The following is a 24,789-nucleotide window of genomic DNA, read 5'->3' as shown; positions in this document are numbered from 1 at the left end:
AGAGGCTTCTTTTTTTTTTTTTGACCTTTCATTAGATTCCTTTGGGGAGAATGCTTGAATGTCCATCTCCTGATGTCCCTCTGCCCTCTCAGCAGGAGAAATTGCCACACATATTCACCAAATGCGCTGCTTTGAAAGATGCATGAGAGAACAATCAGGCAGAAGTTGGCAGGCACTCAGTGTAGTGGCATGCAAAAGTGTAGTGGCATGTATCTTCAGGAAGAAAATCTTTGAGTATAAAATATTGAGAATAGTTGGTCAAGCCTACATGCATAAGCTATTGTTCATCCATGACAATACAGATTGAACTACCACAGAAAGTTATCCAACCCCGAAGTATGGCATTAAGTTGCATCCAGGTAGAAAACGTGTTCCCTTTCAATGTAGCAGCAGGGGGGAACAGAATATCTTGTGTTGAAAGCAAGCAAAATGTCTGGAGTTAAAAAAACCCCGAGAGCAGCACAACCCTATCAACCAAAAAAAAACACAAAAACAAAGTCCAAACACTCAACCCCTGAAAGACCCCCAGAAAATCCTGTTAAATTTTATACAGTCTTGGGGATGGGGTAGATGACATATACGGTGGAGAAGTTGCATGGGTGGGGATTTTAAGACTAGACTTAATGAGCACACAGAAAGGAGTTGACTTCTTTGCTCTTCTTTCCCAATGAATATGTCCATTTAGAACAGTCTGAATTGCTCATTTGAGTAATCTGTAGATGCAGGTATCCTAATCTGTCATGAAATGAAATACAATTAAAGTAAATCATAGAATCATGTAATGGTTTGGGTTGGAAGGGACCTTAAAATCATCAAGTTCCAACCCTCCTGGCCCCAGGCAGGGAACCTTCCACCAGACTGAGTTGCTTAAAACCCCAGCCAGTCTGGCCTTGAACACTTTCAGGGATGGGGCATCCACAATCTGTCTCTCTGGGCAACTTGTTCCAGTGCCTCACCACCTCTTGACTAAAGAATTTTTTCCTAATATCTCATCTAAACCTACCCTCCTTCAGTTTAAAACACGTTCCCCCTTGTCCTGTCACTACAACACACCCTTGTAAACAGTCCCTTTCCAGCCCTCCTGTAGGCCCCCTTTAGGAACTGGAAGGTGCTATAAGGTCTCCCCATAGCCTTCTCTTCTGCAGCTGAACAACCCCAACTCTCTCAGCCTGACTTCTTAGGAGAGGTGCTCCAGCCCTCTGATCATCTTTGTAAGCCTCCTCTGGACCCACTCCAACAGGTCCATGTCTTTCTTGTGCTGAAAACCCAAACCTGGGAGCCAACTGCTAACCCTTGCAGTGTCCTTGATTCTTAAAACTCTGCAGTGTGAAGTCCAAGACAGTTTTGTATTTCTGTTTAGAGGCAAACCAAGATGCACTCTTATTTCAGCTTGAGGACAGAACTGAATTAACAATCTTCTCCAGGAGCAGATCTCTCCTGGAAAAAGTCATGTAAAATTGATGCTCTACACCATGAGAAGACTCCTCCCTCAGGCTTGCTTGGCACAGAACTGAGAGAACTTCATTATTTGAGAGAACTTCAGACTTAGAGATGTGGTTCACTTTTTGTCTTTGGTTTGGTGTCTGTTCTGCTGAATTAGTTTCTGATAGTCATAAGGTCCTGTCCAGTTAAGAAAAAAGCCGTCTTTCTGGTTCACAGAAAGTCTGCTTGTGTGTGTCCTTTCTATAAGGAGATATGTCAGAACCACAGTTAAATCACAAGTGCAGTTTTAATCTTGAAGTCTCCTATACTGGCCAGATTCTACTGTGGGTTTTTTTTTGGTGTCTGTTTTTTTTTTTTTTTTTTTTGGTGGTTGCTGTTGTTGTTTTTGTTTGGTTTTTTTTTTCCCCCTTGGGACTATAAGGAAGTCAAGTTTTCCCTGAAAACAGAAAGGTATCTACTAAGATGGTATGAAATGAATTGGTCACCGTTGAGTCAAGCAACTGCACCTCAAGTTGATACTTCATAGATAAGAGTATGCAAATGTGTGACATGGACAAGACTTAAGTTAATCTGTATTTTGTTTAGCTCTGCTGTGATTTTAAACTTATTTTAGTTTGTATTTGTCACAGTGTAAGAATGTCCAGAATAAGGTACTGTATCTTATCTGTCAGATATCTGTCTAGTTGAGAAATAATAATGAGATATGCCATGTTGATGTTAACTTTAGCCATGTTTTTTCCATGAGATAAAGAACTTTTCAAAATGCATTGCGCAGAATCACTGTGGGCTCAATAGAAGCACACACTGGGAGAAATTCTTTAACTTCATGCTGCTATTAAAAAAGGGAGATCGGTTTTTGTATTCCAGCTTCTTGAGTGGTAATACAAATCTGTACATCGGTGTTATCTTTTTTCGTCAATGCAATCTACTTATGACTGAGACCTCTTCTATGTAGTATTTCAGCATCTTTGTTCTATCCAGGCTGCTTGACTCTCTCTAAAAATAATTTTTTAAGAGTAATTTTAACTACAATGCAAAATTTGAGATTTATAGTGTTCATATTGACTTAGACATGCCTCTCCAAAGAGGGATTGTTGTTCTGCATGTTACAGAATGGGCTTATTTCTTGCTTTACCAAAGAAAGTCAGTAAAATGGGAGTATTGTAGCTATAATGTTTACAATATGAAAAGTTGCATAATATGTAGCACACTCATATCTGTGTCTTATGGTTTTCCTTTTTTTCATCCCTGTTTCTGACTGAGCATGTTCTCCTTATTGGTGGGACTGCAGATTACACATTTTCAGTGTTTGCCATAGGAAGAATGAGCCTTCCTAACTGAGTTTTGTGTGACTTTTTCTATTTCATCTGAGTGTAGTGTGGATTCAGGGCATTACCGAGTTGAATTGCATCTGCATTCCATCTGCTATCAGCCTTTCTCTTGAACTTGTGAATATATTGTTCCAGGGCAAGTGCATATCTGTTGGTCACTTATGAAACTTGGCAGTATGAATATATGTATAGCTGCAATACTGAATCTTCCACTGACTTGTGAAATGTTACCCTTTAATACAGCTGCGTGGCAGGCTGCCAGGTGTGGGAGGGTGGTGCTGGAATGTCTTGTACTAATACAGATGAGAGAAGAAATACCGGCCTTTAATGGTCCTTGTCATTCTGCTGAAGTGGGTCCATATTTTCAGATGAGCTACTGCCTTAAAAATTCAACCCCAAACCCAACCAACCAACCAACCAAAAAAAAACCAATCCCCAAACCCCCTAACAAGACAAAGCATCAAACCACCTCCAGTTTTCCATCCCTCTAATTTTTTAATTAATTTTTAAGAGATACTTTACTAAAGAGATGTTTTAGTAAATAATGTCAAATCCTTCCATTTTCACATATACAGGACACGCAAACCCACAGCAATATGATATTCCTTCCTCTCGTCCTCCCAGCTGCTACAGGTTAAGTGACGGTTCTTTCCCTAGAACGGCTAACAGAGATGAGTTTGGTGGCTGTAGTTAGAGCTGGTAGGTTTAGTGATCTTGATGCATCTTTTAAGTAGGACTTGGAGCAAAAGAAGGGCCATTAAACCAAACTCCTCAGGTTTTAGCTTGTTCCTACAGGGAGGCTGGGTAGTCATCCTTTCTTCCATCAAAGTACAGAGGAAATTCTCGTTATGCCACCTGTTATCTTACTATCATTCACTTTTCATTATATGGTATTTTACATTAGGTAAGCAAGTTCTTGGAATGAAAAGTGATTTGGAGGAATAAGAGAGTGTACGTGGAGAACTTGTCTATTGGGCAGCAAATTGTCTGGATAAATCACGGAGGTATTCCAGAAATACTAAGAACTTTGTTACTTTTGTAATTTTTTAATTACATAGGCTATTCCTTAAGAGTACATGATGCAAGAAGTGAGCCAACTATTTAGCTGTTGGAAATGATGTGAAAAGTACTGTTGTTAAAAGTACCATGTGTTCGTAGCCATTGTGTTTGTAAAAAGATGAAATGCATTGTTTCCATAATAATCGGAGTTATTTTGCAGATAGGTCTCTAGCTAGTAATTTCCTGCAATTTTAGGAGACATGTTGGAAGTGCAACCAAATAACTTTTGTATGGTGACATTCTATTTGTGCATTGTTTTCCTGTATTCTCTGTTGATCCTTACTTGGGTAACTAATTGCCTGATGCAACAAGTTGAGTATTTTTTTTTTGGTTACCATTTTTAATTGCAGCGAAGGGGATTAAAACTACAGATCATGTAACAAGGTGATAACATGTCTTAAAGTTCTGGTTTTCATCTTTCACTTTTTGAATCATAATGTTTTATTGGGAAATTCTTTTAATACACATCTTCATTAAAGTAGCTTAAATCTTCTGACTGTGCGATTCCTGGATAAGTAATACTTCTTGGGATTTTGTTTATTTGGTTTGCTTTGAGGTTTTTTCCTTCTCTGTTTTGTTTTGTCTTTTTGTTTGTTTTGGTTTTCTTCCCTAAGTATTTTTTCATGAATTAAATTCTTGAGGTAATCACTAAGTCCTCAGCAGAAAATAAATGTTGAAAGTACACATCAATTTAGCAGTTAAGGTCTCTTTCATGAAGGATATAGCTCTGGAGGTACTGCTTCACACTTCTGTTTTTGTTAAAAGAACCTCAACTACAAAGAAAAAAAGAAGGGTAATTGTAGTAGGCGACTCCCTTCTGAGGGGAACTGAGAGCTCTATGTGCCTACTGTACCCATCCCACAGGGAGGTCTGCTGCCTTCCTGGGGCCCAGGTGAGGGATATTAGTAGGAGACTCCCTGAGCTAGTCCTGCCCTCTGGTTATTATCCACTACTGGTGATCCAGGCTGACAGTGATCACATTAATGAAAGAGGTATGTCGTGGTTTTGCTCTGGGTCAATTTGCTTTCACACCCCCCACACAATTAGAATTAGTTGAAAGAAGGTTTATGCAGACAAAAGAGACCAGATTTGGGAAAATAATATTAACATTTATTACTAGCAAAATAAAAACTACTAAAGAACATCTATAATAATTCTACTTAAGTGCTATGTATTTACAGAAATACTTCTCCCCCCTTTATATCAGTCCAAGGAGGAAAAGCAGTTTCTTTTTCCATTCTCGGAGTTCCAGGTTTCTTCAATAACTCTGCAGCACTCTCGTCGTAGCTGGAACTCTTTTTCTCTTGCTTTGTGTCAGCCTCCAGGACTGGGCCTGTCCCACTCCTGGGCTAAGACTGGAGGCTGGGGGTTACCCAGGCCCTGAAGGTTTTTTCTTTCATGGGCTTTGCAAGGCGACACTTGCTTACCATGAATCTTCACCACAGGGTCACAGGGGATAATGGTTTTTGAGTCCACCCCTGTTTTCCTGTGGAGGTCCCTTTCCACGGGAGAACAGTCCATGACAGACCTCTCCAACATGGGTCTAACTTGGATCCCAACATCCCACCTGGGCCATCTCGCTCCAGCGTAGGTTTCCCTCAGGGTCACAAAATCTTCAACAGGACTCTGCCTCACCTCAGGTCTCTCATGAAGTCTCGGCTTCCTCATACATCAATTTATTCCAGTGTAGGCTCCTCCACGAGCAACATGGGGGTCTCCTCACCCCAACAAACTTTCACAGGTAGCAGGGTTTTATTTTTCAATCTTTTCCCTGCTGAAGGGAGAGAGCGAAAGGGAGGAGAAACAAGCCCCCCTTCGCACTTTTCTTCTTTCTCCTGCAGCTGCCAGCTTTGACCTTGGACACTTCATTATCTCTTTGCTGGAATTTCTTCTGCAGCGTTTCTCGTCCAAGCAGTCAGTCTTTCTCTAAAGTTTTTTTTTCTTCACTCTCTCTCACATGAGAGAAGGGGGGCTTCAGTGCTACACCTGCCCCCGGCCCAGAGCCGGGAGAGGAAGGGGCCCTGGCCCTCACCTGGGTCTGCTGCCTCTCCTACATGGCTACCGCTTCTAATTTCCACTTCTCTTCCGTTTTCTTGAATATGTAATTAGCAAAGGCGTTACTAAGAGTTTTTATTGGCCTTTTTTTCCGGAAATCCACCTGGACAAAACCATCCTCAGCCCCAGGGACTGGCTGGCTGGGCAAAACCACGACAGGCTCTTCTCCCAGGCAATCAGCAGTAGGACAAGAGGACATGGGCTTAAGCTCTGCCAGGGGAGGTTGGATATTAGAAAGAGGTTCTTTACAGAGAGAGTAGTCAGACACTGGAATGGGCTACCCAGAGAGGTGGTGGATTCTCCATCCCTGGAGGTTTTTAAGATAAGACTGGATGTGGCACTGAGTGCCATGGTCTAGTATGGTGTTGGATCAAGGGTTGGACTTGATGATCTCAGAGGTCTTTTTCCACCTGGTCTGTTCTATGATTCTGATTATATATGTTTGTTAATGAAATGCAAACAAGAAATTACATTAGTCGTTCAATAAGGAAAAACAACTTTTATATCTTTAACCTGATGTTATAGAAATGTTAGCCTGTTGTTTTTCTTTTTATCCCTCATCATATTTTGAGAAGAATAGAAAGAATGCTGGGGAAAGAGAATCATGTTTATACTGAACTAAAGTTATCCAGATGCATTCAAGAGAAGTACCTGACCAGGATAAAACCATTTTGCAGTTAAGAAGTAGAATCCTTTGTTAAATTAAGTAGAAGAAATACTATTTAAAGCTTATAATATTTTTAAGTCTTCTTTTGTGTGAGGGTTTGCAAGTGCCTTATAATAAGGTTGTGCATTTCTGGTTGCAGTTGGGTATAATTGCAGCCCATCTCAATGAAACAAATTCCTGTTTGGCAGCTGCATCCTCAAGTAATGGTGTAATTTAGTTTAAGCTGTTCTGTGCTTCCGTTTTCTGAAAACAAAAGAGGCTGGTGCAAAATAAAAAGTGTAACTAAATGTTCTTGAACTATTGTCCACCTTGCTTTACACAGGAAGATCTGTTTTGTAAATCTGACTAAACTGCTAGTTTCCTTCTTAACTCTTAAAGAAACTTTATGCATACTGTTTTCTAGAGTTTGCTGTCTGTGCATGGGAGAGGCAGCTTAAAAAGTAAATGGATTGAACTTGTGTCACCTAGAGGAAAAGACAGAAGCATAATAAATCATTATTGGCTTGACTGAAATGTTATTATTTCTTTCAGTGCACTCATTAGAAATGTGCTTGCATTGTGGATGGGATGGGCAAATTCTTGGTCAGACTCAATTTCATGAGTGCAATTAAGTTAAAATAGCAGTATGTTATGCAAGTGTGGGAGCTGAGAGAAGGGGAAAAGAAAGGGATATCAACATCTTATGTTAGGTCTGAAGACCTGAAGTTGTGTCTTCTTAAAAATACTAGCACTAAAAGAGCATATTGCTCCACAACTTCATCTCCTTCCTGCAGGTTAAGGTGACTTTCTCTTCTATTAGAGAATAGATAAAAATTCATGCTAAGTTAAATTTAAGATGTGAGTTATATTGAAGTGAGACTACTAACTGTTCCAAGAAGTGGAACAGAATTGAGAATTGAATGAGAGTGATGGCTTAGTTTCCACAGCTGTCTGGTTCCTTAGTGGACAGAGTCTAAAATAGGGATGTGCTTCTCTGGGGAGTTAAATTTTCTCTCAGATGTATTTTTGGTTGGTAAATAAAGCTACTGAGGTTTGTGTACTTGAAGGTTGCAGCTCATTAGTGCTAAAAAGAAACAAAGGGAAAACCAAAATATTCCTCTCAAAACCTGGAGAGAACTTCTTGTCACAGTTCACTTTTTTTTTTTTTCAGGAGGAATTTAGGATACGTTCATATGCTAAAACTACTATATGTGGAAGTTTGATTAGTCAAACTCTAAAAATTACCAAAAATGTCAGCAAGGTTGCATACAAAATTGCTTTGCACTACAGTAAAGAATTGCACACAAATCATCCCAATAAAATTGCTGCTTCTTATTTTGCCAGTGTATGTGTGCACTGAACAGTGTCTGTAAGTAGCAGTACAGTAGAAGAGTAGATTGGATTACAAAAGCAAAGTTGAAGCATGACTTGAGTTTATGCTGTAGCTAAGGACAGGAACTTACACAAAACACTGTGTACCCCTGCATCTCCAGGCCAAGAGACGCTTTTGCAAACTGTTCACAAGACAAGGGAGACACCTGGTAGTTGAAGAGTTAACTGCTTAAGAGTTAAAGGTATAAAGATGTTTTTTGAATTTTATTTTGAGTTAGCATCTTTGTAGAGCATATAATATTTTTAGTGTGAGGGCAATTTGATGTTAAACTAGAACTTTTAATATGGGCTTAGCACTAAGATAAAGAGCATCCCCATCCTTGCCCCAGAAAAGAGCAATGTATCTGTTTGGGGCATTGATCCTGGAGAATGTGCTTGGTTAGTAGCTGGTTATTGATAGTACCCAAGTAAGCAATATTAATGTAAATAAATCCAAAAAAGAAGTACTGAGGGGTTTATACTTCTGAAGAGACACAGTTGTCAAAAAGTGATTAATTCTTACACTAAAAATACTTCTAAGTTACTGAAGCCTTGACTTTTATGAGTGCTGTACAAGACTTGGACTGTTTTACGTGGTCGTTTTAGAAATGCACATTCCCTTTTGTGTTTGACTCATAACCTTAAGGCATTAACATGGATCCACCTTTTTTTTTTTTTTTTCTTCTCCTCAGAGGAATACAGCGTGCTTAGGGGCTGGCCTTTGTCTGTCATGCATTCCCACCATAACAGATTTAGCAAACTGCAGCTGAGAAGTTAGACTAGTCTGTACTTTCTGCTGCTTGTGCCAGGGAAAGAGCTATTGTTTTCACTGGATCATTGGCATGTCGATAACTTTGATGCCAAAAAGCATACGGTTTTGCTGCTGTTTGTATTTTTAATCAAAGAATGCAGGCAAGAACAAACAGAAATCCTAAGAAAGAGCTTTCTATAGAATCTCCACAGAAGGGCAAGGATGCAGGTCCTTGTGAAGTGGAAGCAGAGAGTCCTGTGGTAGTGCTGGTAAGAACTATTTAAATAAGCTATCTCTTCCCTTTAATAATTCCAGTTCTGTTCATCAATGAAAAAATGCTTAATCTGACACTAATGAGAAGCTCCAACATTCTTACTTGTCAATAACTCGTGTTTAAGACTAAGGTGTAATTATTTCTGTGTTGTTTACCATTTCATTTAGTTTTTACTGCTCTGATTTGCCAAATCTTTGGTTCTCTTTGAGTGTGACTTTGGAATTTGGTTTTCATGCTAGCTGCTTTTCAGTCTGTCTAGCATAGTTGTGCACCTCTTTGAACCTAGCATGAAAACTACTTTAGCTTTAAAATACTTCCTAGCACCTCTGTTTTTTAATTGCCCAGTATATCTTTCCATTAATATATATTTCAATTCTCTGAAGTGTATGTGTAACAGTTAAAGTTTACTTAAATTATCAAAGAACTGTTTAAATCATTCATGAGTACTTCTGTTAAAGGATCTGTTTTTCATTGCCTTCACGCACATTACTTAGGAATTTAAAGTTGTAAAATAGCTTCAAGGGAGGGAAAAGGGAATGTATTTGTATATGGGGGAAGTAATCAAATAAGAACTATTTTTTCTTCCATATCTCTACACACTCCGTGCTGTTGGAACTTCAATAGTACAGCAAGAGAACGTAATGAGTGAGCTGTAATGAATCCACTGACTCTCTCCAGCTAGGACAATAAACTTTTTCAAATAACAGAGGAGGATTCTTAAACTAATAACTTATGTATCAGTAGAAGGAAGTGCTTTGATAGTTCTTACTAAAATTCCAACTTAGTAATATTTCATACTTAATTGCTGCTGCTGATGGTCCCCTCTTCATTTATCTGTCTGTGGTTGAAGTTAATGGGGCTGTGATCCTCAAACTGTGCTTTCCTCCCTCTTATTTGAGCTTCACACTAAGCATTTAAGAATTAAGTAAAACATTTTGGCCATTTATATCTAGTAATAGTCATCTGTAACTGTATGGGAATCATTACTGTATATAACTGAAAGCTTACATGTGTGCTAGTAAGACAAACTTTCTTTTCCTTGACACTGTTTTCTTAAGTTTCATTGTACTCAGAGAGTTGTTAGTAAAACGTGGGATTTTTTTATATGGGTGTGTTCTGATTTCTGGTCCAGATTTTCATCAGTACAATATGAGCTAATCTTGTGTGTGCTTTCCTGCCTTTGGAATGTTTAACTTTATTTAGAACTGTTTTTATTCCCCCATGAGTACTCAGAGAGGATATTAATGTTTCTGCAGATACTTAGAGTACTGCAGCTAATCAGCAAGCATATGTACTTATTTAATAAGAAAAAAAAGTATGAAACAATACTGTGTTTTTATAACCATTTATGAACTACATCCTCATAATTTTCCAAGTACTACTATGTTTAATGTTCATGGAATATTACACCTCCAGTGTTTGTCCTCCCATTTTTTATTTTCAGATAAAGTGGGTGCATCCAAAACAAAGGTCAACATTTAAGGAGAAGAACATTTAGGTTCCACATAGGTCACATATTTGCTGTCATTCCAGTTACTATTTTGCTGTTAATCTGTTTTATTTATATATATTTGTTTATATATATATATAAATAAATAGAGAGACAAGTATATGTATGGCACATAGTTATAGATGGTATAACATCCCTTTTTGCTTCTCCTTTTGTCTAGTTATTGAGGAAAGCTAGGTGAAGTATTTCAAGGACACTTTCCAGCAAGTGTACTGCCAGGCACAAAGTGAAAAGTAGGGTGCAATGTTTTGTTTAACTCTGACATTTGGGTCCATTTTTCTTTCATTAGATTATGACATTGCACTACATTTTTACTGCCACACTGAAAATAGGTGTCTTGTCACTGGTATAGGGTGCAGTAAGGTAGTAAGACTGGTAATGTTGCTAGTTGCTGTAATAAAATCTAAACTTCTTGTTTTCTGGATTAGAAACCTTGGAATTACATTAGGTAGCAATCCTCAAAAGCATATCGAACAGTAGGCTTCTGATTTACTCTAGTAATACTTCTTATCAGCTATTGCCTAAAAGATTCTTTCAGGTGTGCATGTATTCCTTTTATGTGGGCAATTATGATGTGATTTACCTAGTGCTCGAGTTTTTTGAGTATTCTTTATGACAATGAGAGAGAATCAGTGGTCAGGAATTCAAGAAAGCAACAGGTTTTTTTGTCACATTCATTTAATTATTTAAATATAGTTCACTAAGAGTGAATACTCTGCTGGAGTATGGAGGAAACCTGGTATTTCTAACTGGAAGCATCCCATGTGTTATTGAAACAATGTTATTTGACTGCGGGCTGTGCCTGAATTAACTTTTCCTCGTTAGGAGGGTAGGTTCACGACAGGAGTCTTCTGCTGCTTTCAGTGCCAGTATGTCACTACGTGTGCTCTCTTGTTTTCCTGCGATTTGAATTAGATTGTGTCATAGCTTTGCTTTTGAGGCTAACAAGCAAGAAGAGCTCCTGGAAAAAGCATTTAGATTTTTCAGGTGGTGCCTCAAAACCCTGCTTAGGATGAACTGCTGTTGTGCTGGCTGTTGTAGAAGTTACTGGATGAGTATGTGTGCTGTCCAGCTTCACTTTGATAGTCAGAAGTAGTAACTGCTTATCAAAACAGATGATGTTTCTGGGAAGTTGAATCTTTTGGAGGTCATCTTTCTGCTTGGAGACATGCTGGCAGTAAAAAATGTAATAGTTAAGAATAAGCACTAGGATACAATTGATTTTTTCAATTAATATTTAAAACCTCAACCTGGGAATTTATTTTATGTTTATTGACATAAAATAATAGGGAGCTGTTACCCATGTTTAGTATTAAATAATCTTATTGTTTTTCCACAGTGGCTTGCCTCAGGCCAGTGTTGAGAAATACATAACACGGATTCATCTATTTTTATGCTGTTTCCTGCTAGTGCCTGTAGCTCCACTTTACTCTTTATGGGAACTTGTTAATTTGCAGGTGTATGTGCTAAATATGCTTTTATAAGCTAAATGATGTTTTGTAGCAGGCGACTAACAATATTCAGTGTGCTTAACATGACCATCTTTTGTTTTCTGAGATGACAATTGGAAGATAACATTTCTCTCAATTTAAGCGTAAAAGAAAAACATGTACTGTGGGGTTTTTTTTTCCTGTAATGTGTAATGGAGGCAATCATTGAACTCTTAAATCAAAATTTCTTTTGTCTGATGAATTTTGACACTGCTTGTCCAAATATATAAACTATATACTGGCAGATTAATTATAATCTGGTAAATTCTGGTTACTGTGTGGGTGTCCTGACTGCTTTTTTGAAATGCTTCTTATTTCTGATAAGTTTTCATGCTTATAATACTCAGGGAAGAACCAAAGTGGCATGGCAGATAATTTGCTCTTTTATATTCCAACAAATATAGCATTGGCTGGCTCGGGTGCTGGACCCCATGAAACCATATGCCCTTAGCATTTTCCTAGATTACAGAAATAAAAATACCATTGGCTGCAGATTAGTAGGAAGATTTAAACCTTGTTTGAAAGACTGACTTTTAGTGCCTATAAACTCGATGTTGCAGTTTTGACTGGGCTGAGTTTTATCTGCGTCAGCTGGTCCATAAACCATATTCAACAATACTATAACTACCCAACATATTTTCTCTTATATTATATGAAATAATAGACCAGATTTTTTTTATTTATTTATTTTAATATAGAAGAGCCTGAGAGAGAATCTGCTTCCTTTCACTGTTTTATGTTTGGCTAAATGCCAGCATCAGCATGCTGTTTATTGTTTTCTTTTTTTGTATCTGGTTCAAACTGATAAAACATCCTCTTCCTTTTGAATCAGACAAACGACTAAGAAAGTAATAAGTAACATTTAGGAGAAACGTGAGGAAGCAAATTCTTCATAAATTTTAACACAAATCATATTTCTGCAAATCAGGTACCTTACTGATTAAATAAGAGAGGTCTTTATTCACAACCTTGTCTACAGTGAGCTTTAGATTATATAAAAGCTTCTAATGAGGGAGGATTCTATTTCTTTTTTTACATCTTGTGTTTACAGCACGCAACAAAATGTAAGAAAAGCTTTTATTCCTTTTAAGATTCCTTTTCATAAACTTTATGGTTGTAGTGAACCAGTTTCATGAGTACAGGGTAGAGAGAGGCATTTGCAATGAATTGACTGATTTTTGAAGCTGCAGTATATGCATCTTTGGTTTTTGAATTAGGCGAGTTAGAGAAGTGATTTGTGCGTGTGTGTGCGTGCCCATGAAAAATTTTAGTTAACTTGGCTTTAAAAGTAATCTTTTTCCTCTCTTTTTGCTGGTAAAATGAGAGAATCCAGAGCATTCTTTCAGTCTTTATATATCATCTTCCCAAGAGAATTAATAGGAGGATGGATGTAGCTCTTCAGCACCAGGGAGAAGTGGAAGAGAGTGCTGATCATGTGCAGCACCGTGTAAAAATCCACTACCCATTTGGAATGACAGCTTTCCCTTGCTACCACATTATGGAATTGGTGCTGTGATCTAACTCCTCGCTAGTTCAGATGGTAGATGATATGTGAGCTTTTTGACTGTATTGACCATACAAATGTTTATTCTGTCCTTTGAAAAGCTCCCCAAATTGCCACAAGTGGTCACACAGGAATCCGATCAGCATTTCAGAGACACAATCTGACTGAAAGCTCACTGGTTGGAAGGAACTCTCTCAAGCCCAGTCACCTTCTAATCTGTCACAAAAGCTCTGGCTCAGTTTCTGGTATTAGTGTGAGAAGGCTCAGGAATGTGCTGTGAGAGGGAGGGTCCTTCTAGTGTCAGCCCTGCTTTCAATTAATTTAAGCCAATTGTGAAGCCAGATCTTTTTAGCTAACCGATGAGAACTGATGGTAGACACAAATCAAATGGTCTTTCTCTGCTGTTCGTTTTCTAGACACAGTTTAATTTGCAGTATTTGTTTCTGCTAAAGGTCAGTAATGCTGCACTACTCTCAAACCAGCCTGCCACCCCAACATATTGTGTATCATTTCTCCTGACAAACCCTTGAGAAGGAGTGGTCACATGGTAAAGGCCAGCTTGACCAAATGGAGTGACTTGGCCACTACTTCAGTAGTCTCTAAACCTTGCTTTGACATAAGAGCTCAAAAGCTCAGTGATTGACAGGGGCATCTTGCTTACCTGATAGGTAGGGAGAGACCTGTCACTTACACTGGAAGTGAGAGAAGGGAGAGCAGAGGCTACCTTGTTTTCTGAATCATGTGTTAACATGTACTTGCTTTACAGAACAGTAAAATTTGAAAGGCTCTTTCTTTATCCCTGTTATCCCTGTCTCGTTCTTAAGAAAATTTATTCCTTAGTGAAGACTTGGAGAGGGTGGGTGAAGTTACTGGAATTTCTTTGGAATCAGAACCGGTTATTACAAAAAATCTCTTGGAGGCTGCTTGACTTGAAATTTTGTGAAGGTTAATTTAGCAGAGTCAGTGTCTAGGAAGTGTTTCAAATAGTTGGGTGAAGAAGGTGCTGAGGAGAGTCACCTTTTCGCTAGTTGGAGATTCACTGTAGAAGTCTGAACACTCTAATGTAAACTTAACAGCAAGTTTTCTTGCAACCAAAATATTTGTATAAATATTTAGCAAAATTACATTTAAGTTTAGCGAAGCTACATTAGCGAAAATGTAACCTTTTCTTAGGTTGTGTCTACCTGCTTTTCTTATGCTTTTCTGAGCTAAATGGTCCAACCACTTGAACTCAGATGGGTGCACAAACATAAACTTAAGCCTTTTCTGGTGAACACACTGGTGTTAATTCGCAGCTTTATGATAAATCGTGTTCATGAACCAGAGGAGAAGATGTAGCAGCAGCTGGGGTTTAGGTGCTAAGGTCTCGAAATGTGTCGGAGTACAATATAGAGCAACCTGAACAACCGTTCTCCATCTCCTCTGATGTCAAACTCAAATAGTAGTAATTTTCCACCATGGCTCCTGGAAGTATTGGTCTGTGCTAATCGTGTTGTTGTATAGCTTATGAACTAAATCCTTCCAGTGTGATTGTAAATGGTAGCTATTTTTGTTGACGAAGCTACATTTTGTTCATCATTTTTGGTAGATTTATTTCCACACTTTGCTTTTTTTGCCTGTTCTGCTCTTATGCTTCGTTATGTTCTCACATTTTTCCTAACAGTAAAACTACCATGTGGTAGATATGAGAGAATCTTGAGTAGCTTTTGAGTAGTGTGTGAACTAAGCCTGAAAACTTGGAAACTTGGTAACTTTCTCTGAGTAAAGCTTTACTAATTCCTTAAAAAATTTATTTGGTTCACTTTTGGAAAACACCTGTAAGGATTCTCAGGAATATTATTAATATACGGGTGATTAAAAGCAGTTACTGATAGAGATAAAGATATTTGTTCTGTGTAGTACAACTAGAATCTGTCATGAATTATCCAAAACTATATATAAAGCTTACCTTGTCTGTTTACCTATAGTGATGGCAGAAGCTGGCCGTGCTGCTCCTATTACGTTTAATATACCTTACACTGAAATTAGTACCAGTGACTTCAGGAAAGTGTCAATTGTAAAGTCTCTTGTAATCGCTACTTGTAAAAAATTGTAATTTTAGGTCTGACACTGTAGTGCACAATTTTAGTTACAGAAAGTGCAAGCTGGATTATTACTTCAGCTTTGCATTAGTTTGCACACTCTGAGGCAGTGCTGCCTCATTCAGAGCTCTGCCTAAACCTACTTTGCCTGACATCTGACCACTTAACAGAATGCTTGGCAGGGTGAGGGTTTTTCTCTATGTGATTGTGCACAGGCAGCTGTAATGCCTTGACTGCAGTAAGGGGTTTTTATGTTCAATCAATGCCCACTAACTGAAGAAAGCTACTTGTGCAATTAAGAGGAAGTAGATGGCCTATGGGAATTTTGAAAAAATGAAAGAGAAGGAGGAATGTCAATTAGCCTACCCCTACTGCAGGTTACTACAGAATTAAAAGAAAGCTGGATCTTTGCGCTAAGGTTGTTTTCATTCCTGCTAAACCTAAATCAGGACTTTCAGGGCAGTATCAAACAAAGGCAACCACCAATATAAGAGACTAGTAATTCCTTTTTTTTCCTGTTTGAATACATACATGATTATTCTGATAAGCTCTGACTCGTGTATTATGAAATAGTTTTGCTTCTTCCTTCTGAGGCAAGACAGCATGCTTGTCTCTATCACTTCCATTTATTCATATGGTACGGTATGACATAAAGTCTACATTTCAAATACTGTATGTTTTTGATGTAGACAAAATATAATTCTACCAATCTTTAAAAGAGTAACTTCTTAAAATGAGTCAACAACTGTCATTTTTCCTCAATATACCTGAATTAATTTTGCCTTTTTCTTTTTTTCCTCCAGGCAAAACCAAAGCTCATAGAACCGATAGACTATGAAAATGTCATTGTGCAGAGGAAAACACAGATTCTGAATGATCCTTTACGTGAGATGCTACTGTTCCCTTATGATGACTTTCAGGTAATTTAATCCTTTCCCCCATCCCCCTCTTCCTTATTATTATTATTTTTTTATAAAGAGATGTTTCTAGCAGGAGTAGATGTGAGGTTGTTTCTCAGCTCTCTTTACCTACAAAACAACCCCACACAAACTCTTTACCATGAGTCCCGTTACATTGCTTAATTTATTCTGTTAGGTACAGAAGAAGAAATAGCACAACTTCTTCATCTGTTCAGATTATGAGGTCTACTTCTGCAACTCAGCAATTTTACTGCCTTTTGAAGTAGATGATCAGTCACTTTTAGACATTCCCCCCTCCCTTTCTGATGTTCAAAACAAGCATCTGCTTTTTGTTACTCTTTAATTCTTAAAGTGATTTTTTCCCCCCTTCTTAGTAGTGAAGGGCATAAACCTGTTCAAATGCAATCTGCTACTCTGAGCTGCATACTTCCATCCAAAACTGGGTTTTGGCAAAATACGCCCTAAATAACAGGGTTCTGACTTGATTAAGCCACACTTAAACAAGATTTGTGATTGTCTTGTTATATTTCTTTTAAAATTACCTGTTTATCTAAATAAATATTTTATTTAAGTATACTCTCTTTTTTTTGTAATTTTCTTGTAGATCTAGTTAGATAACTACCAAGCATCTTAGAGACTGGGGTTGGAGTAAATAGTGAGGAAAGTCTCTTACACACATACCCACACCTGCAGTCAAAATGTCTGCATTTGCAAAGTATGCAGGCACCTTAACGGTCTGTAAATTAACTTTATTCAGCCAAGTAGCTGAAGCTAAGCTTGTTTATCGTGGAGAAGGTTGGTGACTAGTTGGTGTATTTCTACAGAGGGGCATCTGAAGTCCCATAAATTACATGTTGAACTTCTAATGAATTCTTTCTGGCCTGAATGCACCTGGACTCTGTTTATAATATAGTCTGAGGGCTTCTTTTTCATTGATTCCTACATGAATAACTCTACTTGTAGCCTTCCCACTCTGAACTAAAAAAATTTGGATTTTGTGAAGCTGCAGGTGTTTAGAATAGTTTGGGTTTCATGTGTTCTCAGCCAATGTGAAAGTTTAAAGGACTGGAAGCAAGACTTCTTGCAGAAGAATTTGTACTGATACTAACGTTCAAATACTGGATCACTCATGATGATGCCCTATACCAGGTACTGGCTTTGGGACTGAAGAGCAGGAATAGGCTACACTACTCAAATCCCCTCCTATGCTGTGTCTCTTCAATATCACAGCTCAAGAGGAGTCCAGTGTGCTTATGCCAAGTGTACTCGTATCTGATTGACTTGTTAGGGTCATTTTTGTGAACAGCTCTGAATTATCACTGGAGAAGAAACAAACCTATCAAGAATATCCTCAGGTATTTTGTTTGGGCAGTCTAGGGAGATGTCTGAAGCGTTCAACTGCTGTTGCATGTGACCTGTTCTGCAATTCTTATCCTCAGGCCTGTATGAATGAAGCTAGTCCATGGTTCTCAGTCTGATCCTTAAAATAGAATGACTGAATTTTGTCACAAACTTTGTTTTGATTCTGTGGTCAGATTTTCATCAAGGTAGTCATTACAGTGTTTGTTAGATCAGATTTCCTTCAAATAGTCACAGTTTCAGAATATAGTCAGGTTTTCTGTTTCTTTATCTCCCAGCACTATAATATCTGAACACATTTTCTGGGTTTTCCCTATACAGTCTTTGTCAGAGTCTCATTTTATACTTGATTTATATGAAGACTGATTTCTTCTAGCAAACTGCATTATCAGACTTTTAATTCTTTGGAATACTGGCCGGCACAAAACTTACTCCAAATATTTTTATTGTGTACATGATTCTTCCATACTACTTTGATCTATCTAGTTTGTTTTCAACAACACAAAGCACTTAGATCTGTCATTCAGTATATTAAGAAAATATTACCAAGTCAGTGAACAGAAAACCCTCAAGTGCTTATTATTTTTTTTGCAAGTTAAACCTTTTAACCCTGTGCAGTTTCCCATAATCATATTTACAGGTTTTACAGAATCATAGAATGTTCAGGGGTTGTAAGGGACCTTAAAGATCATCTAGTCTCAACCCCTCTGCCATGGGCAGGGACAATCCCACTAGACCAGGTTGCTCAGGGCCCCATCCAACCTGGCCTTGAACACTGCTAGGAATGGAACCTGCTCTCTTTCAGTTTGAATCCATTTCCCCTCATCCTGCCAAATAATCCCAATACAGGTTGAGTTAACTTGTAGCAAATACAATGTGGGCATATTCCACCCGAATTAAATTTGCCTTTACGAAGTTATCCCAGTGTTATTTTTGAGGCATTTTGGTGCATAGCTTAGACCTTCATTACTTTTGGGTTTCAGCCATATGGATTTAACACACTTGCACTTAAAGCTCTTGGCTTTTATTTAGTACAAGTTAAGTACTTCTGAAAATAGATTTTATGACAGCTTTGCAGGAATGAAGCTAAATCCAGGTCATTCTGTGAGAAGGCACATCTTCAGTAGAAGAAAAGCAAAAAAGAGTCCAAGTAATGTTCTCATTTTAAAGAGACCTTCAAGTAAACTGTTCAAATAACCAATTTTTAAATGTTCGAAGAAATTTCTTTATGACTTTTTTCCTTTAAAATCTATTTTGTGTTTTTCCTTGAGTCTTTAGACAACTACTCTAAATCAAGGCTTCAATTTAGTTTGGAGATTACAGTACAGCTTCTGACACCTCCCATATAAGTGATAAGCTGCTTCTGACACATCATTTTTTTAAGTGCATGACCTCTCATACAGCTGCCATCTTTTCCATTGAGTCTTTTAGAACAATTTCTGTCACTGCATCTTGAGCATGAGCTTCTGTGGAACACAGTACCTTTAAGTCTCACATGACCTTGTGACAGAAAGATTATCCATCACAGTCTGCACTTATTGTGGACAGGTTCACTATCCATATTCCATCAGGTTTTTAGTAGCTGACTTGGTGAAATGTTCTTGCTGCTGTGACCTTTTCTGAAACCTCAACACATACTAAATCCCTGGGATGCCCTTAGTAGTATCAGTAAAAGAGTTAATTGTGTGCCTCGGTAGTGCGTGTGAATCCTGGCTCGCGTTAAAGGCAATCTTCCTTAGTTTTGACAGCACGGTAATTGAAAGGGTTTTTTAAATCTTCTTGGGAGCATGAGACAAACACTTTGTAGTTCCTCATGCTACCATAAATCAAATGGTCACTCAAACCCAGAGAGCTGAAATGTTTCACTTCTATTGAACAGTTCAGCCAATGAAGTTGTGAAGAAAGTTATAGAGAAAACAATCCTTCCTTCCTAATTTTTCTTTTGGGACATAATGTATATGTATGTGCATGCTTGATTTTAAAATGTTGATGTGGTGTTGCTTTAGTAATTATTTTTCAGAATTTGCTCTGAATCGTAATACCTCATTCCTTGCATTTCCTGGCTCTCTGGTGCACTACTGCAGCTGATGGATGAGCTGAGGAGGAGGTGGCATGCATTAAGATACTTACTAGTATGAACAAAATGGACAAATTAAATTCTTCTAGTCTGTCATTGATCTTGAAGAAAAAATCTTTTTATGTGCGAAGAACTAGGAAAAAAACCTTTACTGTTATAGTGATAGTTGTATAGCAGGATAACAGCAGCACACATTCTAAAAGTATGTACAGCTAGTCCAATTTTACCAAATTTCACTGTAGTGTTAAAATTCATTCATGACTTCATGGATTTCCCCTGAAATGTGCCTGGGAAGATGCCACCTGAGTCTCTGTTTTTTCTTAAAATAATAATATTTTTTTTGAAAAGCATAGTATAACTGTATGCTTACAGAAAATATGTTGTACTACATGTAATATATTATTTATATATTATATAAACTATAAATCATTTCCTATCAAATATCAGACTATTTCAAACTGAGAAGAGTATCTAGACATTCTGGCCTTTAGCTCTTATGATAGTTCAATACTCTTAGAAGAAATCTTTCTTTCCAAATACATTAAACTCAATACAGGTTGAATATATTTCTAGAATTTAGAAAACTTCATTCTTAAAAGCTGTTAGGATATAAATGAATATTTCCCTGCAGTTTTCGGGGCGGGGGGAGGAGTTTGTTTGTTTTTTAACTGTACAGTGTAAGATTTATTGGTCCCATGAAATATTTCTGGGTTCATGGTTTCTGCTTTTACTACCTCCCCAACTCTCCCACCCAAGGAGTTGGCATTGTCACTTTTCAGTGTTCTGGACTAGATGAATAACTTGACCATGACTGTGGGATGACTTTTTTTTTCCTTTCAATCTTTACTGTAATTGAATATTCTACCTTCAAATACCCTCCCCAGTTAATAGAGTGAGGCTTTGGTGATGACAGAAATAATCACCTTATGGATCAAACTCTCAACAACAGAGATAAGTAAAGGTAATGTTCTTAAGCACCCTTTCTTTTTGACAATAAGGTGAAGTTTTCTCCTTCCATATTTTTATCTGATCCTTCCTGGTGCTGCAATGTATGGAGTATAGCTAACAGGTGAGGGACCACAACCCCCTTCCAGGCCCAGGCTGTGTAAACTCTCTTGTTCACCTTTGATGACCTAAGCTATAAGATTCCTTTCCACATGGTGCAAAACAATTCCTATTGCTGTGTAGTTGTTTTCATTTGGGACCCAGAAGATTTTGTAAAGTTTTCATCATTTGCAGTTGAAAATTTGAAGTACACTAAGGCTGACTTCAGCGCTGGTCTGAGAAGCAGAATTTCATGGTTACAGAGAGATTTCCTGTTCACTGGCAGCCTTTCTATGCTGCTCTGAACAGTGGCATAGGATAGGAATAAGTTCTGACTTGATAGTCTGAAGTGTATCTTTGGGGAGCTAGGCTTTCCCTCTGAACATGCAGTTGAACAGTGCAAGTCTCATCTTTTTGCCTGCTGAGATCTGCAATTGAACTACCCTGTTATTTTGGTATGGGTTTTTTTCTTATTTTTCTTGAGTAATAGTTTTTGTATGTAGTAATTACACTATCTTAATGTCTGTCTTCAAAATATTGGAGTTATATTGTTGTGGTGGAATTATTTTTACTAGTATTTTCATGCCCATGTTTGCAATATAGAGGAAAACAATTTCCTATGGCATCTATTTCTTAGTGACTACAATCTTGAGAAAGATTGAGAAAGAAGGAACACATCGCTAATCTTCAAAAGCAGATTCCCATTAATTGGCTATTCTGAAACAGCATGTTCACAGGATGTTTTCTGCTGAGCTTTTCTTTGTTAGATATAACTGAGTGTTGCCATAATTTGTCATCTTTCCTTTAGTTGCAAGTTTCATTAATTGCTTTTGTTGTCTACCAGACAGCGTTACTGCAACGGCAGAGTCGATACATTCGTTCAACAGTTCCTGAAAATGCAGAGAAGGAAGCTCAAAGCTTGTTTGTAACTGAGGTAAAATTGAAATTGCATGTGGCTGTGTGTAATAACAATATTATACCTGAATTGGTTTTCTTCTGCTCCCTTTACTATTTTAAAAACAAACAGAAAAATAAGCCCTGAAAAATAATTAAATATTTATTGCCTTTTACTTGTCAATGATTTCAAGGGAAAATTTCCAGGGAAACCTAGAAGTGTTTTCCACTGGTGGCTGGAAAAGAAGGGTTAGCAATTAGCTTTGAATTATTTTGTATCCATAATTGGCCCTTGCAGATGCTTCTCCTCCACCTTCTTTATGCTTTTGGCTTTCCCAGATGAACATGGATGATTTCCATATGGGATATTGTGATCACTAGTAAATCTCGAATAAATCGTTGTGACTTGTTTTCACTGACAGGTTGTCTCACACCAGCCATTCTTAAATTTGTTCATAATAATCACGTACAGTTTGCTGGAACAGAGGTATTCATAACTGTAAAATTTGCAGAGGCCAAAATTCATTATGACTGCCTAAAGTTTCTCATAACTGTTTGCTTATGTTGTCATTCCTTTGGTTCTTTGAGGTTCCATTTCATTTAGAGTCTTGTGGAAGCCTTTAAGGAATGAAAGGTTTAAAATTTTTGTCTTTTTTATGTTATCTGCTGTTTTTTTACTGATACGTTCTAAGCTGATATTTTAACATCTAAAACAAGTAAATGTCTGATGTAATTCCAGTAAAACTGAAGGAGTTCAAAATAGCTGAATCTATCTCAAAGTGATTTATTCACAGTGATACTTATCCTTTATACCTAACCTAAACATTTGTAAGATAAAATTGAAGGGGATAGACAAGAAGGGAGGAATGTCATAGGTAACTGATGTAGTTAATTGACTTTCTGCAGAACCAATTACTTGGCAAGTATTAAGCTTGTATTTTGAAATATAAAGAAAATATTTGTGATTTATTAGATGCTGTGTTAGTGTACATGTAGGTTTATTTGTGTAACATGAAATGTTGGATGGAATGGTTTCTGTCAACAGCTTTTGTCAGTTTTATGTTACTTTGTTCAAAGCCAAGATAAATCAGTACTTTTATGTTGTAACAATATGGGTGGAGTGAAATGGTATTTCCTGTGATCTTGATCACAATTTAATGACATAATTGCTTTTCAACCACTGCAAATGTGGAGTTTAAATTTAAATATTAATTTAATTGCGCTAGAACTATAAATTTAAGGAAAAGATGTTTTTATTTTTCTGTGTCGGTACATGTGAAATTGAAATGGAGTTTTCTGAAGGCTCAGTTGCATTTAACTTTTTGGACTGCTGAAGATGGTTAATCCAGATGCTGAGTGCATTCACCATATTCTGGTTTTATAAAGCACATGTCTAGCAGATGATAACATCCTGTTGAAACATATAACTTGTTCCAAAAAGCTATATTGCATTAGGCTATTGGCAAAAGAAAGAAAGTGTAAAGAATTTTCAGAGGTAGACATATAACCATAGTAGTTCATAAACAGTCATATTTTAGGAGGTTTTCTTGTGTCGTGCCTAGTGTATGCCTTTAATCGTTTCCCACTTACTACTGATATTTGGTTTTCAATAAAACAGTGCATCAAAACCTACAATTCAGACTGGCATGTTGTTAACTATAGATATGAAGATTACTCAGGAGAGTTTCGACAGCTTCCAAAGTAAGTATGTTATCTAATGGTATAATAAACTGGGTTTGTGAAGGAACTTCAACTGTATTTAATATAAACTTATTTATTACAGAAGTATATTAATACGTGTAATATGTAAACTGAAATACGCTATTTCAATGTTTAATAGTCAGTAGAGATGATAAAGATTTGTTGGGTGGAATTTATATTGATAAACTTGAACCATAAAGTCTTCTTAAAGCATTTTCTGGAAAGGTGTATATAATAATATTGCCTTACTAACAGGCAAGTCGAAACAGGACACTGTGTCATTGACAATGTGATTTTAGGTATGATAACTAAAACAGGCTAATGTTTAGATGAAACTGAAATGGTAATATCCTGTTTTCGTAGCTTCAAAGGCAGCTTTTGGAACTCCCTTTAGGAGCTCAGGGAATAGAACATAACCAAGATGGTTAGAGCAGGTTTTCACAGGATGATTCAAAGTAAAAGCATAATCTACATCTGTTACAGACATTCCAAACCATCTGCTGGAGAAATCTTTTCATATCTTTTCCAAATTTTCTAGGGAGACTTTAGAGATTAGAAACTTAATTTAAAATGTTTGAGAATGAATACTCCAACTCTGGGAAATGTGTGTCTTCCCTAAGTGCCCTCCTGCATCTATCAGTTAAGAAACAGTTATCCTTCCCTGTGAGAAGCTCTGATACACTCACAGGTTTTGTACAAGTCAGTACCTGGTTTTCACTTGCCCTTAATAGAAACCACAACAGGCAATAGGAATTTAAATAAATGCATTGTCCTGCAAGGAGCCAATGGTTGCAGGTATGAATTCTTGCTCCTAAGATATTAGGAGTGGAGTAAGAACGAGAAAGCATTTGTTCTCTTCGGTTGCACGTTAGGACAGTGACACAAGCAGAAGAAAAGAAAGGCTGTGGACTGATGTAAAAATGAGGAAAATTGCTAAGAAATATACTTAACGAAAAGTACATGCTTTTGCTTAATTAGTCTTGTGCTTTTTCCTCTTCAGTTAGGAAAAGAATATCTTAATTTTTGCTGCTGTAAAATGTGTAACTAATCACAAAATTCCTAGCACTTCAGAAGGTTTTTCTTTCCTAGTAAAGGGACCAAATCAGAGAAGCTTCCTGTTCATTTATATGAGGTGGATGAAGAAGCAGATAAAGATGAGGTGAGATAATCATAATTTCTTACATTCTCAAGTTTTCATTAAAGAATGTTGGGTGTGTAGAGGTTGTGAGTTTGGTTAAGTGTTAATGTCAGTAAATGAGACAGAGATTAGCTTGAACCA

The 24,789-nt window shown here is 37.4% G+C and overlaps 1 protein-coding gene across 19 annotated transcripts in view; it reads left to right on the top strand.

Annotated features, from left to right (window-relative positions):
- The window catches only part of DOCK9 (dedicator of cytokinesis 9), a 114,514-nt gene that overhangs the window by 23,260 nt on the left and 66,465 nt on the right, over positions 1–24,789 (top strand). For 13 of the 19 annotated variants that reach the window (XM_050332691.1, XM_050332689.1, XM_050332699.1 and 10 more), the window contains exons 2-5: positions 16,319–16,435; positions 21,760–21,849; positions 23,428–23,510; positions 24,600–24,669. In XM_050332691.1, the coding sequence (XP_050188648.1) occupies positions 16,319–16,435; positions 21,760–21,849; positions 23,428–23,510; positions 24,600–24,669 (360 nt within the window). Of the gene's footprint in view, positions 1–8,701; positions 8,926–16,318; positions 16,436–21,759; positions 21,850–23,427; positions 23,511–24,599; positions 24,670–24,789 lie in introns of those variants that run through there. The other 6 variants (XM_050332692.1, XM_050332696.1, XM_050332684.1 and 3 more) reach the window with 3 other exon arrangements.

The sequence above is a fragment of the Myiozetetes cayanensis genome, unplaced genomic scaffold, assembly GCF_022539395.1.
Source record: "Myiozetetes cayanensis isolate MyiCay16 unplaced genomic scaffold, myiCay2020 scf5-8, whole genome shotgun sequence".
Lineage (NCBI taxonomy): Eukaryota > Metazoa > Chordata > Aves > Passeriformes > Tyrannidae > Myiozetetes > Myiozetetes cayanensis.
The sequence above is the reverse complement of the archived record's forward strand: the minus strand, read 5'-3'. Positions and strand labels throughout refer to the sequence as shown.